Source organism: Centroberyx gerrardi, chromosome 10 (genome assembly GCF_048128805.1).
Source record: "Centroberyx gerrardi isolate f3 chromosome 10, fCenGer3.hap1.cur.20231027, whole genome shotgun sequence".
NCBI classification, from domain to species: domain Eukaryota; kingdom Metazoa; phylum Chordata; class Actinopteri; order Beryciformes; family Berycidae; genus Centroberyx; species Centroberyx gerrardi.
In genome coordinates, this window is record NC_136006.1 from 25,242,893 (window position 1) to 25,255,756 (window position 12,864).

The following is a 12,864-nucleotide window of genomic DNA, read 5'->3' on the forward strand; positions in this document are numbered from 1 at the left end:
ATGTGGAAATTGTGGGACTGCATTTTCATTTTCCAATTTTCATTAACATTTAAAGATTTCCATACTGAATGAGCTTCCTCATTCTATGTTCACTTTGTTTTTAAGTCACTTGGACAAGTATTTTTTATAATCTTTTGAAATGATTTCAATTTTCCTCCTTATTTATGTTTGTCTCATTGTTCCTGTTTTATCTTTCCTATGTTCTCTCCTTGCATAAATGTATGAAGTTAGTGCTTTTTGTACTTAATTCCAATGTTATCCTACATTTTATCTTGTGGTAGCGCCACGTGTGAATTTTTTTTTCACATGAGATTAATCTCAGAACTCAAATGTTTCACGTGGATCTAATCCTCTTCCGCATTATCGTTCATAAAAATCTGAAAATTAAAGAAAAAAATATCTTCCAGACCAAACTTCCAGAGATTGCCTGGCGGTTTGGTCTTCAAAATAAAAGCGCAACAGTTGTCATTTAAAAAAAAGAATAATGAATATTGAGGTATAGAAAACGACTTTTTGAAGAGATAAAATCAATTGTATTTGACTATATTTCAAACTTCTCCTTAAACATATTCTTCATTTTCACTGTGGTATTTATGTAATACACGAAAACGTTGCAACACATGCACGTTATTGAGGGCTTTTATTTTGAAAGTTAACACAGGAAGTACAGATTTGTATTCTGTCTAGCTTGATGCTGGTAACTGGAGATGTAAAGCAGGGAAAGCGTCAGTCTGGTCTACTTTACAGGTGGAGAGGGAAACTTGCGGACTTTCACAGCTCTGACAACATTCACAAATATGTCCGAGAAAGCGGAGATTAATCTAACCGGAATCAAACAAAGTCAAGGTGTATGGCTTGTAAAGGTTCGCCCAAATTAACCTTATTTCCCGATTCGTAACGTCAATCCATTCAACAATCTGGCAGTTTGATGGTAATGTTGCTTATCGGCAAACGCACACACCTGGTACAATATGGCTTCAGAGTTTTTAAATCTTAACGGTCGTCTGATAAATTCGGCATAGGCTACATATAAACTATCAAGCAGCCCTTCAGTACAGTAAAATCAACTTTTAGAAACGGTTCAGGCTGTTCGCCTCCACTCTCCACGGTGTGTTTTGGTGGAAGAAGATGGAGTGAATAGGCTAACAGCCGAACGAACTCTAAAAGTTGACATTTTATTGAAATAAGTGCTGCGTGGTGTATTAGATATAGGCTAGCTGTTATGTGCCGAAGTGAGGATTTGCCCCAAATGATTCGTAAAAGCTCTACCAGGTGTTTTTTTTTTTGCGATAAGAAAGGCAGCATTGATTGGATTGATTGATTTAATTTATTCGATGTATCTTAAAAACAATTACATGAAAAGGATTCAGCCAGAAAATAAATGCACGTACATTTTAGAAAAAATCATCAAGTAAAACACAATAAAGCTCAAGAGCTTATTTCAATTAAACTGTCAGATTTTTGAATAGAGATTGTCTTGACGCTCTCTCCATATGAGAGAACGGAACATGTAGGGGCTAAGGTGTGTGTGTGTAAAAACTACCTGTTCTATGATAATATCCCACAAGTTTACCTAACCACTTTTGTGGTTTTATCTCCATCAGGTTCCCAAGTATTTATCTCAGCAATGGGACAAAGCCACAGAAAAGGGAGAAGTTGGGAAGCTCACAATTGTAAAGTATGCATATACCTTATTCAATCTTCTTATTGAAGTGTTAAATTGAAAAGCCTCCAGTTTTAATACATGGCACTGTAGCATTGTGGGAACATGCTTGAAACTTCCATATGATTATCATGAAAATGATGAATATTTTCTATCCTGTCTGTCTTGACAGGAAACAAGGCAAAGCAGAGGTGAGCCTGCTTCACTTACTGCACAGATACTTTGTACAGTAGGCTTCAAGTTAAAGTCTGTGGGTTAGTGGGAGTGACATTCTCCTTGCACACTTCTAATGGTGAAGATCTTTCAAGCCCTTTTACATTTGATTCAGCATAAGAATTTAAGAATTTTTCGCTCATTTCATACTGCATACATTCCATATTTTTTAATATATTTTCAATTTTTTTTCCTGTCAGTATGTTCTTCAGCTCTTATTTTGCACATCCTCCTAATGCTGTAATTCATATTTTTTCATACTTATTATTCATACATTTCTACTTAACACATTCTAGTGTTGAAAAATGTTGCTTTTATGTTAAATTCCACCCCATTTGTTATGTTATATTCTGTTTTTCTTCTTATGTATCTTATCACCGTTTGGCTGCTGCAACGACCCAGTTTCCTCACGGGGATCAATAAAGTTTCATCTTATCTAATCTCATTTCACCATATCTTGACAAATGAAGTAAAGCGCAGGTTGTTTAAAGGGCTGCTATATTCCTCAGGTGTGTTTCAGCCTGAAGGAGGAGCTGACCAGCCTGAGCTCTCTGGGGGAGAAGGCTGCATCGCTGCAGGTCCCGAAGGATCACCCCTTCACCATGCACACAGTGGGTGGGCAGACCCTGGCCGTCTTCACCCAGAGCAACACAGGTCAGTCTCCAAACTAGCTGCTCCAGCCGTCTTCTCTGTATTTGCTCCTGTTTGAGTGTAAAAGCTCAAACAAACATGGGCCCCCAGAGCCCGTCTCCATTTACTGTCAGTGGAGGAACTCCATCCCCAGATGACTTGGCATCGCAGATTAAAGTCTTAGTTCTTCTAACCTCTCTGCTTTTCTAGCTTCGGAAGAAAGTTAACATTCACCCGTTGATTGTACTGTAAACTTCACGGGAATAACTTGACTGACTTCTGTTTTGCGGTGGAATTTTGCCTCAAGGCATGGTGTGTCATACCGCTTTCTGAGCCAGAGGGATTTGCAGGGATTTGCATCAGACCCTGAGCATAAAAATAACTGTAACCGTATGGTGGGTGTCTACATGAGCGTGCCAGGGGAATTAGATTAGGCGATTGCTTTCTTTGGGATGATTCTGCTTGATGGCATGCATGTACCAGACCGATAAAAGTCAATAATAACAAGTTTTATTTAATTAGCTCTTCAAAAACATAAGAGGAGGGGATTTGTAGAAAAAAAAAATATCAGCAAGTAAGATCAAATTAAACAAAGTAGAATGGAAAAGATCAGTAGAATGGAATAAAATACAATAGATTAAGAAGGGATGAAAAAACAAAAACATCACAAATATACTAAAGTTATATAAGGTAAAACTGCCCCCATAAAGTCAATAAGAGAAGCAGGAGAGTTTTTCAAATGGCCATAAAAAACAACACTGATTTATAGCCTTATCCACTCTTCTCAAAGCCCAGGGGGCAAAATGGAAAATGCAGAATCACTGTTAGGATTCAGTCTAAACTTAATTTGATGGAAAGTGTATGTGATATAGCCAGGGGCCGTACAAGTCAGTAAAACCTCAGAATCAATTGTGAGGCTCCCAGGGAGCCAGTGCTCAAGTAAGGGTGAAATGACTGCTTCTCATCGTGCTGGTTAAAGGCTCGGCAGGATGCAAATAGCTGAGTGTTGCTGGCATAAAAATGAAAGCGGATGTTGTGTGTTTGAATGATGCGGGAACATGTTTAGAAAGAAAAGGACAAGGTTCAAAATTGATGCCTCGGGGGATACTGCAAATAATTTGTAACGATGATAATGACAAATGTCAAGCAAAAAAGGATTAAAACCGAACATTTGTCAATGTCTCCTGCTGAAAAGGTCAAGTGCAACGTGCCGTGCTGTGAAAGCTGCTTGGAATTTAGTTTGGACTATTAAGGATGAGTGGATTCAAGACTGCTTTCTGTAAAACCGTTGATAGAAAGATGATAGTTTGGAGGTAGTCTTAAGGGTTCACACCAAGCATGTTTGAACAGAGAAAGAAAAGAGCGCCACCTACAGAAACTCACGTCATCAACCGAAAATCCAAGGAAAAACAAACTCAGGAAGGCAAGCGTGCTAAACTAGAATATGACTCTCCAAGATGAGAACGGACTGAGCGATGCAGATGTGGCTCTTTTTCTTATTGGCTGCTAGGTCTCCCTATTGTTTATTGGCCATAGTCTACATTGATTAACTTTATTATCATGTTTGGCCAGTGCCTAAATTGAGTTACAAGTTAGCCAACTTTTGAAAGTCAAAAGGGAATTTGTTGGTAGTCAAACATCTGTGAAATGTTTCACAGCTAATTGGAATAACGGCAAATTTGTCTGTTTATCTTGGTTTTGTAAGTTTTATGGTAGCTCAGTTAGCAGGTTAAAAGTACTAATGTAGGTCTATTGCTAACATTACTATGAGCTTTCACTGTCTTTTGTCGATATAACATTATCAGATGAGGATTTGCTAGCGCCTATTAATGTATATGCAGTAATAATATAACTAAACAGTTATAACATCGTCTTATATGTGTTTGTGATACTTATGTATCATGTATGTAGTGTAGATATTACTGTCTTTGACAAAATTCAGTCGTTCCATTATTTGTAGTTGCTTGACCAGTCTCAGCAGACTAGCCAAGCTGACATTTGATATTCAAGTGTAGTAACAGCCTCTACTTTGATATCTTTTACATTCATTTCATTCATGGCAACCTTGCTATGAATGAAAACCTTGCTGTGAATAACAAAAAAAAAACAACATTTGAATAATTTCTTATTAAACAGCTACTCCTGCACCTCTACCAGATGAGCTGAATGCATGGCTGAAACGTACAGTGTGCTGTGTTATCCAGTGTTATCGTTAAACGTTGCTTTTGCGCTATTCAAAAATGAAGGCACAGTCTGCATTTGGTGAAGGAAAAATAAATCTGATTTGGAGCTACATGTTAAAGTGATTTGCATGCCGTTCCTGGTTGGATCTATGTGTTAATTTCCATAGTTGTTAATGTGGATTATAGATGCTTTGCAATTACACTTTGTTGTTAAAGTGGCCAAATGCTTCTTTGAACTGGTTTGGATGATTAGATCTTCAGTGCATCTTGAGTGCATTTACACCTGGATTTGCTGTGTTTTTTCTCTGTCTGAATACAATGAAATGAAATACAATGGAAAAAGTACGTTGATTTAATTGATGAGAAGCAGCTAAAAGAAACAGGAATAATTTCTTATTAAACAGTTACTCCAGCACCACAACTGGGATGAGCTGCACAGGTGGAAGGGATAGAAATTCAAGAGGTAGCTTCAGTAAAAGGGACATAATCACTTTGATGGCTTTGGCTTTGAATGGACCTCAAGACGTGAAATAAAACACTGGAAAGTGTAGAATATGGGACCTTTAACATCTGTTTGTGTGTCAGCTTGGTTTCCACCACAGGGATAGAAATCAACTGCAGTATGACCAAAGCTATGTTTAGTCCATATCACTATGCTAATGTCTCACCACGCACCATTTAATCAGGAATGCTCAAATGGTGATTTGATTCACTGCAGGCTACTGTCATGGCAACATTGACGTTTTCCCAGCAACTGTTGCACATCAACTACATCCCCTCTATCGTTTTTAGCCTCCCTCCACCAAACTGTGCCAAATAACATGATGAGAAATTTCAAATCGAAGCTTTCTGTTGATCAGGGCGCACTCTGCGGCCACAAGGCTTATTCTCTTACCACCCTCATGTACTTTCGCTGCACCCACTCTTACATGTGCATTAATACCTCCTACATGCGATAATGGATTTCTTTCTGTCTGTGTCTCTTTCGTAAGCTTTTTTTTCTATCATGTAAGTGTTCTCTCACCACCCAAAACCAGTTAAACCTTACAAAACATTGTTGCCAGCTCACATGTTGTACATAAATTGTAAAAATAGGAACAAACAAATTACTTACTTACTGAAAATATCAAAGTATTGGCTGTTAATGCACTTGAATATCAAATGTCAGAGCAGATGATTGGTATAATGTCTTTGTGTTTGTGTGTGTGGAAGCGTGGCATTTACGCGGCATCAAACCTCTCTTATCTTAAAGGTGTCAGCGGTCCAGTTGGTTGGCTCGACCGTGAAAGTGCGCCGGATAAATATGCTGAAATAAAAAGTCAGATAATGTCCTCGGAGATGCAGTGGGTACTTAGTTACTATTTACCTGACAGTCGTTCAGCTCCTCCCACACTCGCCCACAGGAAGATGTACTGTATGACACCGTTTGCCCACACACTCCCATATACACACACACACACACACACACACACACACACACACGCAGGCTCTCGCTCACTCACCTGCACTCGCATACCTGAACTCGCTTGATCTGCACTTGCACTCTCATCCTCACACACTTTTTTTTTTCCCTGTCAAACACACACACACCTCTCACCCACTCACATTTCACTGATTCTTGAGAACCGGGATGAAGCAGGTCTGACGTTTGAAAAAATGAGATTTACCATATTGAGGAAATTTAATCAGATGTGTTTATAGGACGAGTTCTCAGCTGTCAATCTCCTGATTTTACCTTTTTTCTTTTCCACAAAATACATCTTCTTCATGTCATTACTTGGTTTGTGTCTAGATCATCAGACGGAATAAAAAGCACAGGCCTCAACATCTTCTTTTCTGTCCCATAGTTACACATACAGTATGTGCTATTAAATGTTGAATGCAGACTTTTGTTCATTTATCATATTACCCTATATTCCTTTAAAAAAATCTCCCCTTAATCTTCCCCTTACTTTATCTCTAGTATTAAAGGTATAAGAAGATCATTTTGGACATCAAAAATCAAGTTTAGAGAAATGAATGCTTTAATAGAGCGCATTTATTTAAAATCAAGGTCCATCTGACAGACGTGGCAGTGGGCTGTTGCATTATTTTAAACACTCAGTTGATTCTTGTTCAATCCAAAGGACTGCGAAAACCTTCAAATGAAATAAACACTTGAAAATCACCTAGAGTTGGTGAGGATTTGACATAGCAGCTGTGATAATCTTTAATATCAAGAAAATAACAATTTATATAAAAATGAAGTGAAGAGAAAAAACTGAAACTTGCATGAAAAATAAATGTGCCTACATGGTGGTTTAGGAGTTAACAGCATCTACAGCAGGATGGTCTGTCTCCTGTAGACTGACATACTGTAGTTCTCCCTTCATCTGAGTCACAGAGAAATCACTGTCCTTCACACAATGAACTCAACATGATGGCATACAGTACAATATTGCTACATTACTACTGCTGCTGCTACTACTACTGTTTATACTGCTACTACTACTGCTGCTACTACTACTGTTACTATACTACTACTACTACTACTACTACTACTGCTGCTACTACTACTGTTACTATACTACTACTACTACTACTACTACTACTACTACTGCTGCTACTACTACTGTTACTATACTACTACTACTACTACTACTACTGCTGCTGCTGCTGCTACTGTGGAAGAAAACTTTGTCTTCACCCTGTTTGTTTGGCCTTGCTATGTATCTTTATTCTTGCGAGATAGTGAGCTTACATAGACAGCAGGTAGCAGTCAGTAAGTCACAGAAGAGGAAACAAAATAGTACAGCTTATATACTCTTTCTATTCATAGGTAATTAGTCAAGCCTTAGCAGCACATCTCGTTGGTTAGTACTCTGCTTCAAGGTTATTACTTCATTCTAAGGAGACAAGTTACATACAGTATCTTCTAAAACTCATTGTCTTGTTCTGATAACTGTGGAAACAGCACAGCTGCAGTTAAAGACTACTGATTGTCTCAAGGACAAAATCTGCTACTGGGCCGCATCCCATAGCCAGTACTATTCCATTCTTCTACACTACTAGTACTACTGCTACTACTATGGGTCTATTACAGTAATACTTTGCTACTACTACACTACTACTACTAGTACATTACTACTACAATACTACTACTACACTACTACTACTAGTACATTACTACTACAATACTACTACACTACTAACTACAGTACAGACAGAGTCCCATGTTTCTTGATATCTAACCAAATATCCAGATCAACATTAGTTTGCAGGTGTTGGTAATTCTCTGCTGGTTTTGGATTTTCACAGAATAAACTTTTTCCTTCAGGGAGCCCCAGAAAGCAAAATGGAGCTGATTCAAATCAGAAAACCCTCCTCCATATGTGTTAGGAAATGTGTAATCCAGCCAGCCACACGCTGGCTCATCCTTGTGATCCAGACATTTCTGACAGCCTGTATAATGCTTTTCTCTAACTCTCTTGTACATGCATTCACTGAGCTAACAAGTGCTAGGTGCTGCTAATGGTGACCGCCAGTGATTTGACGCACGCATGAATGGTGCGTTGACACGGCTTTTGTAATATAACGCTGCTAGCTAAATGTTCCTCCATTATTTTTACTCTCGTTGTTCTGCTTCGTTCCAGCGAGGACCAGGTATTGATTAAGAGGTTGCTAAGCAACAGGCATAGTTGCCACAGAAGCTGGCAGAGGAGAACAGAAAGCCAGATGTAATGTACTGTTCTGTTGCAGCCCATCCTTCCTCTAGCTGCCTCTATGGGAGCTTTTCACAACAATTTATCCATTGAAATTACTCAAAGCTCTCATCCCTGCCTGTGTTCCTGGATTTCCTGCAGGTAAAAACACTAAAGGTGAGTCACAGAGCAAAGTGTCTGCAGTTTTCAGAAAGCCAAATTTAAGACTTTTTAAAGGGAAAATCCACCTGTGGATATTCTTACACTGGTAGATATCATCATTTTGTGATGGTCAGTGCATTCCAGGAGCTATTTTGTGATGGAGTGCTGTAATGTACTTTTTGTTGTGCCCACTTTTCCCTCAACCTGCCTCATCCACTTCTACTCCGGGGTGTCCGAATGCCGCTAGCTAGTTAGCATACTAGCCGACCCTAAAGAGCTTACACTGAAAATCATTTTTGGCCAAACTAACTGATATGTTAGCGGCTGCAATATTTACACCATAATAAGCGATGTTATTGCCAAACAACACTGCTTGCTACACCTTCTTTGATAATATAATGCTTCCATGGTTGTTTGGTTGTAGTCCAAACATTGTTTCAGATACTTTTCGCCGCCAGAGGGAGAGACAAAGCCGGGAAATTGGGGAAATCCCAGATTTCAGCTTTAAGACCAATTTAACAACCACAATAAAGAAAAGAAGGCTAGAAAAAACAGGCTGTTTCTAATCGAACATAGCCTTTGAAAATTCTGGATGAATGATGAAAACTTGTTTATGTTTTGCATATATTAACCCTGTTCTATAAGGGTCAACATACATGTGGGTCAAACTTACTGTTAAGTGCAAGTAATGTAATACAACTTGAGAAAATAAAACTGACACTACTGCCGGTCATATCTTCTGGTGAAACCATCTTCATGGCAATTGCCTTATTTAATTTGCCTTACCTTCCATCTCTGCTTTGACTAGATATTACTGAATATTAAAAAATCTGTCAGTACAACTATTGAATTTCATCTTTGTATCAAAATGAAACTTAAAAAATGGTGATGGTATGTATTTAAGACATTTTAATGTTTTCTAAGGCCTTAAAATTATATAATTTAAGGTGTTTTCAGACTTTTTAAGGGCCTGCAGATACCCTCCAACAACCTGAACCCTATTGTTATGCCAGATAAGCTGAGTGTGTGTGGTCCTGTTCAGACACCCAGATGTAATGTACTGCACTAATGGAGCACAGTGCTCTTCTCTCTATTTTTCTCTCTGAATGCCGAGAGCTTTTCACGCCAAATCATCAGGTGAAATTGCTCAGGGTCAAAGCTTATAGCTCTCTGCTCTCGTTCCCGGTTTTCTTGAAGGCAAAAACCCTTGAGGTGAGTCACAGAAAGAGGAAAATAATGAAAAGAAACTTCCTAAATTTAACCTGGTCTTCCTGAATTCAATATCATGTGTTGTAATTTTTGAAAACCTCCCTCTGAATGAAAAACTACAACATATCCAAGGAGGAAAACAAATAGTGTGCAAGACTTGAAGCAAAATATGTATTAAGCTGTCACAATTTCATACAGTAGGGATGTTGACAATGGGGGGGAGTGGGGGTGTAGCAGATCATTATGTCCTTTGATAAATTTGTCTATTGATTGAATGATTTGATAACCATTTGTTGTTAGTGTCACATTGTCATGGCTGCTAACTGAATCTGGTTATATTGGTTGCTTTTGCTTTGGCAATAAGTACTTTTAATATTTCTGCCAATAAAGCACCTTTTTAAATAGAAGTAGAAAATTGAGTTAGATATCACCTGAACTGTGATGTTACTGGAGACAAACTGTGAGAGGATGGTTCTTTTTCTCACGGAGGGAAATTGTATTTAATTCAGGTAGAAAAGCGTTAAACACCTGAAAAGTGATATTTTTGAGTGGTGGTGATGATAGAAGCGATCCATCTGAGGTGAGATTACGTGTGTGTGTGTGTGTGTGTGTGTTTCAGCCTGGGTAGAAATCAGCTATGCACAGTATGGCTAACGAGGACTACGTTTGGTCCACATCGTGATGTTAATATCACACCACGCTCCAGCAGATGAATTATTGTGGGCATTAACATGCAGTAAGGTGTCACATTGGTTTTCTTCTGTGTGAATAGAGATGAGGCATAGAGATGAAGCCAAGCCTAGTCAGCCCAACTGTCAGAACCAGGGTTTGACCCATATTGGTTTTTGTAGGCTGATATTGATAGTTTTTGGATCAAAGCTGATGTTTTGTGGCGATATTCAGTATTTTTTTTATTTTTTTTATTTTTTTATTTAAAAGGGACAATGTACAGTTCAAACATAAATGTCACCATTTGATGCACCGTACCAGATTATAGCTGCAAGCTAATTCGCATCTGTAGTCCCTTGGCAGGTCAAAGCAAAGAAACAGCACAATAACAAACAGTACAGAGTAAAAACAACATACAAAGTTATACAAAAAAGAACACACAAGACACGAAATACAAAACTACACACAAAAGCACATCACAAATGTATGCTTGTCAAAAAAAAAAGTCATGAAGACCATAAGATAGAATATCAAAGTCAGTGAGTACAGAACTGAGCAGCTTTTAACAGACTTTTTAAGTTGGTTTTGAAAGTGCTGATAGAGCTGCAGCTCCTCACATCGCCAGGCAGGGTGTTCCACTGATTTGTGGCTTTTACAGAGAAAGCTGATTGCCCAAATGCAGTGCGGCGAAATGGTATGGTACAATCTCGTATAGAGGATATTCTGGATATTCAGGATCTAATAGAATCCACTGAGCGAGTATACACAAAGTCACGTAGTGGAGGAGGGGCCAAACCATTTAAAATTTTATAAACCAGGCACAAATTTGAAAATAATCTAAAATTCTCAAAGCTCAGTAAATTGTATTTCTCCAGTACCCTACAGTGATGGAAATGCACTGGCTTTTTGTCCAGTTTTTAGAGTTTGTTTGTATAAGGATGCAATAAGACATATAGGAAAGAATCATAGTATGCATAAATATCTTGGCTGCGTCCAGAGAGAGACAGTTTCTAATATGTCTAAAATTTGCTATGTTGTACTTTATGGTTTTAACCATTTTTTTAACATGTTTCTTAAAGTTCAAATTTGGATCCAGTATCATGCCAAGATATTTAAAATCAGTGACTATGTCAATCCTTTCACCTTTGATGAGAATATCCGCGTTAGGAGGTTGTACCATGGTTTTAGAGAAAAACATACCTTTTGTCTTGTTTATATTTAGACTCAGACATGATTGATCAAGCCAATGTGTGATCCTATCCAACGCAATTGTTAGCTTGGCAGCTGCTAACTCAGCTGTTTTTGCATGTGTGTAAACAACAGTGTCACCTGCATACAGTTGCAGTTCTACATCATGACACTGTTGAGGGAGATCATTAATATATAGGCTAAATAATAGGGGACCTAACACTGACCCTTGTGGAACACCCATTGTGCACTTCATGTTACTGGACAGTGCGTCACAAACTTTAACACATTGCATCCTATTAGATAAATATGAAGACATCCATGCCAGTGCTCTAGATGAAAAGTTAAATTTAGAGAGTTTCGATATTAAAACATCTTGATTGACTGTATCGAATGCTTTACGCAGATCTAAAAATACAGTACCAATTACTCCTCCTTTATCGAGCCTTGATTTAATTTGCTCTATTAAGTGCAAGGTAGCAGTTTCGGTGGAATGATTTGCTCTAAAGCCAAACATTTGACAATTTTCATGCCCAGAAAATTACAAAAAATGATTCAGTGTTTCCTCCAGCATTTTATTCTTGCCATGGTGGAAAAGCATCTGAAGCACCTTTTAGACTAAGGGACACTAAAACTCTCCATTGAAACTCAGGATAATAATGATAGTAACAACAACATATTCATGTCACATTACAATCTGTTCAGTTTAAGGGCTTCCCATAGACAACCAGTGTAGTATTGATTCTACAATACATATTGCTGCATCATATCCATCATATTAGAGGTAGACGACACTGACTGGACCAGATCCTGTTCTTAATAAAGGATCCACCAAACCGATATATTGCTCTAACCCTAGTCATAACTACGCTGTTGATTTCATAAAGGCCATACGTGCTGTTCACGGGTGTCGGGGGCTCATTTGACTTTGATTTCATGAGATTGTATTTAAACTTCTGTCGTCCTCACAATAGTGTTATTGTTTGAAATCCCTAGTGGGTAGTAGCATCATGCACAAAACCTTTAGAACTGTGCAGGCAGTGTGATGGATCCTGGGCAGACTGTCGTAGGTGTTTTATTGAAGGAGTGTGGCTGGCTCAGCTTTGTGGGCTCATTCCAAAACCGTGGCTCATGAATCGCTGAGAGTTTAAAGAGGAATATCTCTTGACTGGATGCCTCTTGAAAAGCATGACTTTCACTGTAAAACCAGACTTTGTAGTCAGAGGACGCTAACACATGTTTCCAGGACTATCAAACTTCATTCACA

General features: G+C 38.4%; 1 protein-coding gene across 1 annotated transcript in view; it reads left to right on the top strand.

The window, feature by feature from the left end:
- Window positions 1-797: 797 nt before the first annotated feature.
- Window positions 798-12,864, top strand: part of gtf2f2b (general transcription factor IIF, polypeptide 2b) — a 36,334-nt gene continuing 24,267 nt past the window's right edge. Inside the window, exons 1-4 of the mRNA XM_071895813.2 lie at window positions 798-863; window positions 1,605-1,678; window positions 1,836-1,854; window positions 2,386-2,530. Of these exons, the coding sequence (XP_071751914.2) occupies window positions 798-863; window positions 1,605-1,678; window positions 1,836-1,854; window positions 2,386-2,530 (304 nt within the window). The remainder of the gene's footprint in view (window positions 864-1,604; window positions 1,679-1,835; window positions 1,855-2,385; window positions 2,531-12,864) is intronic.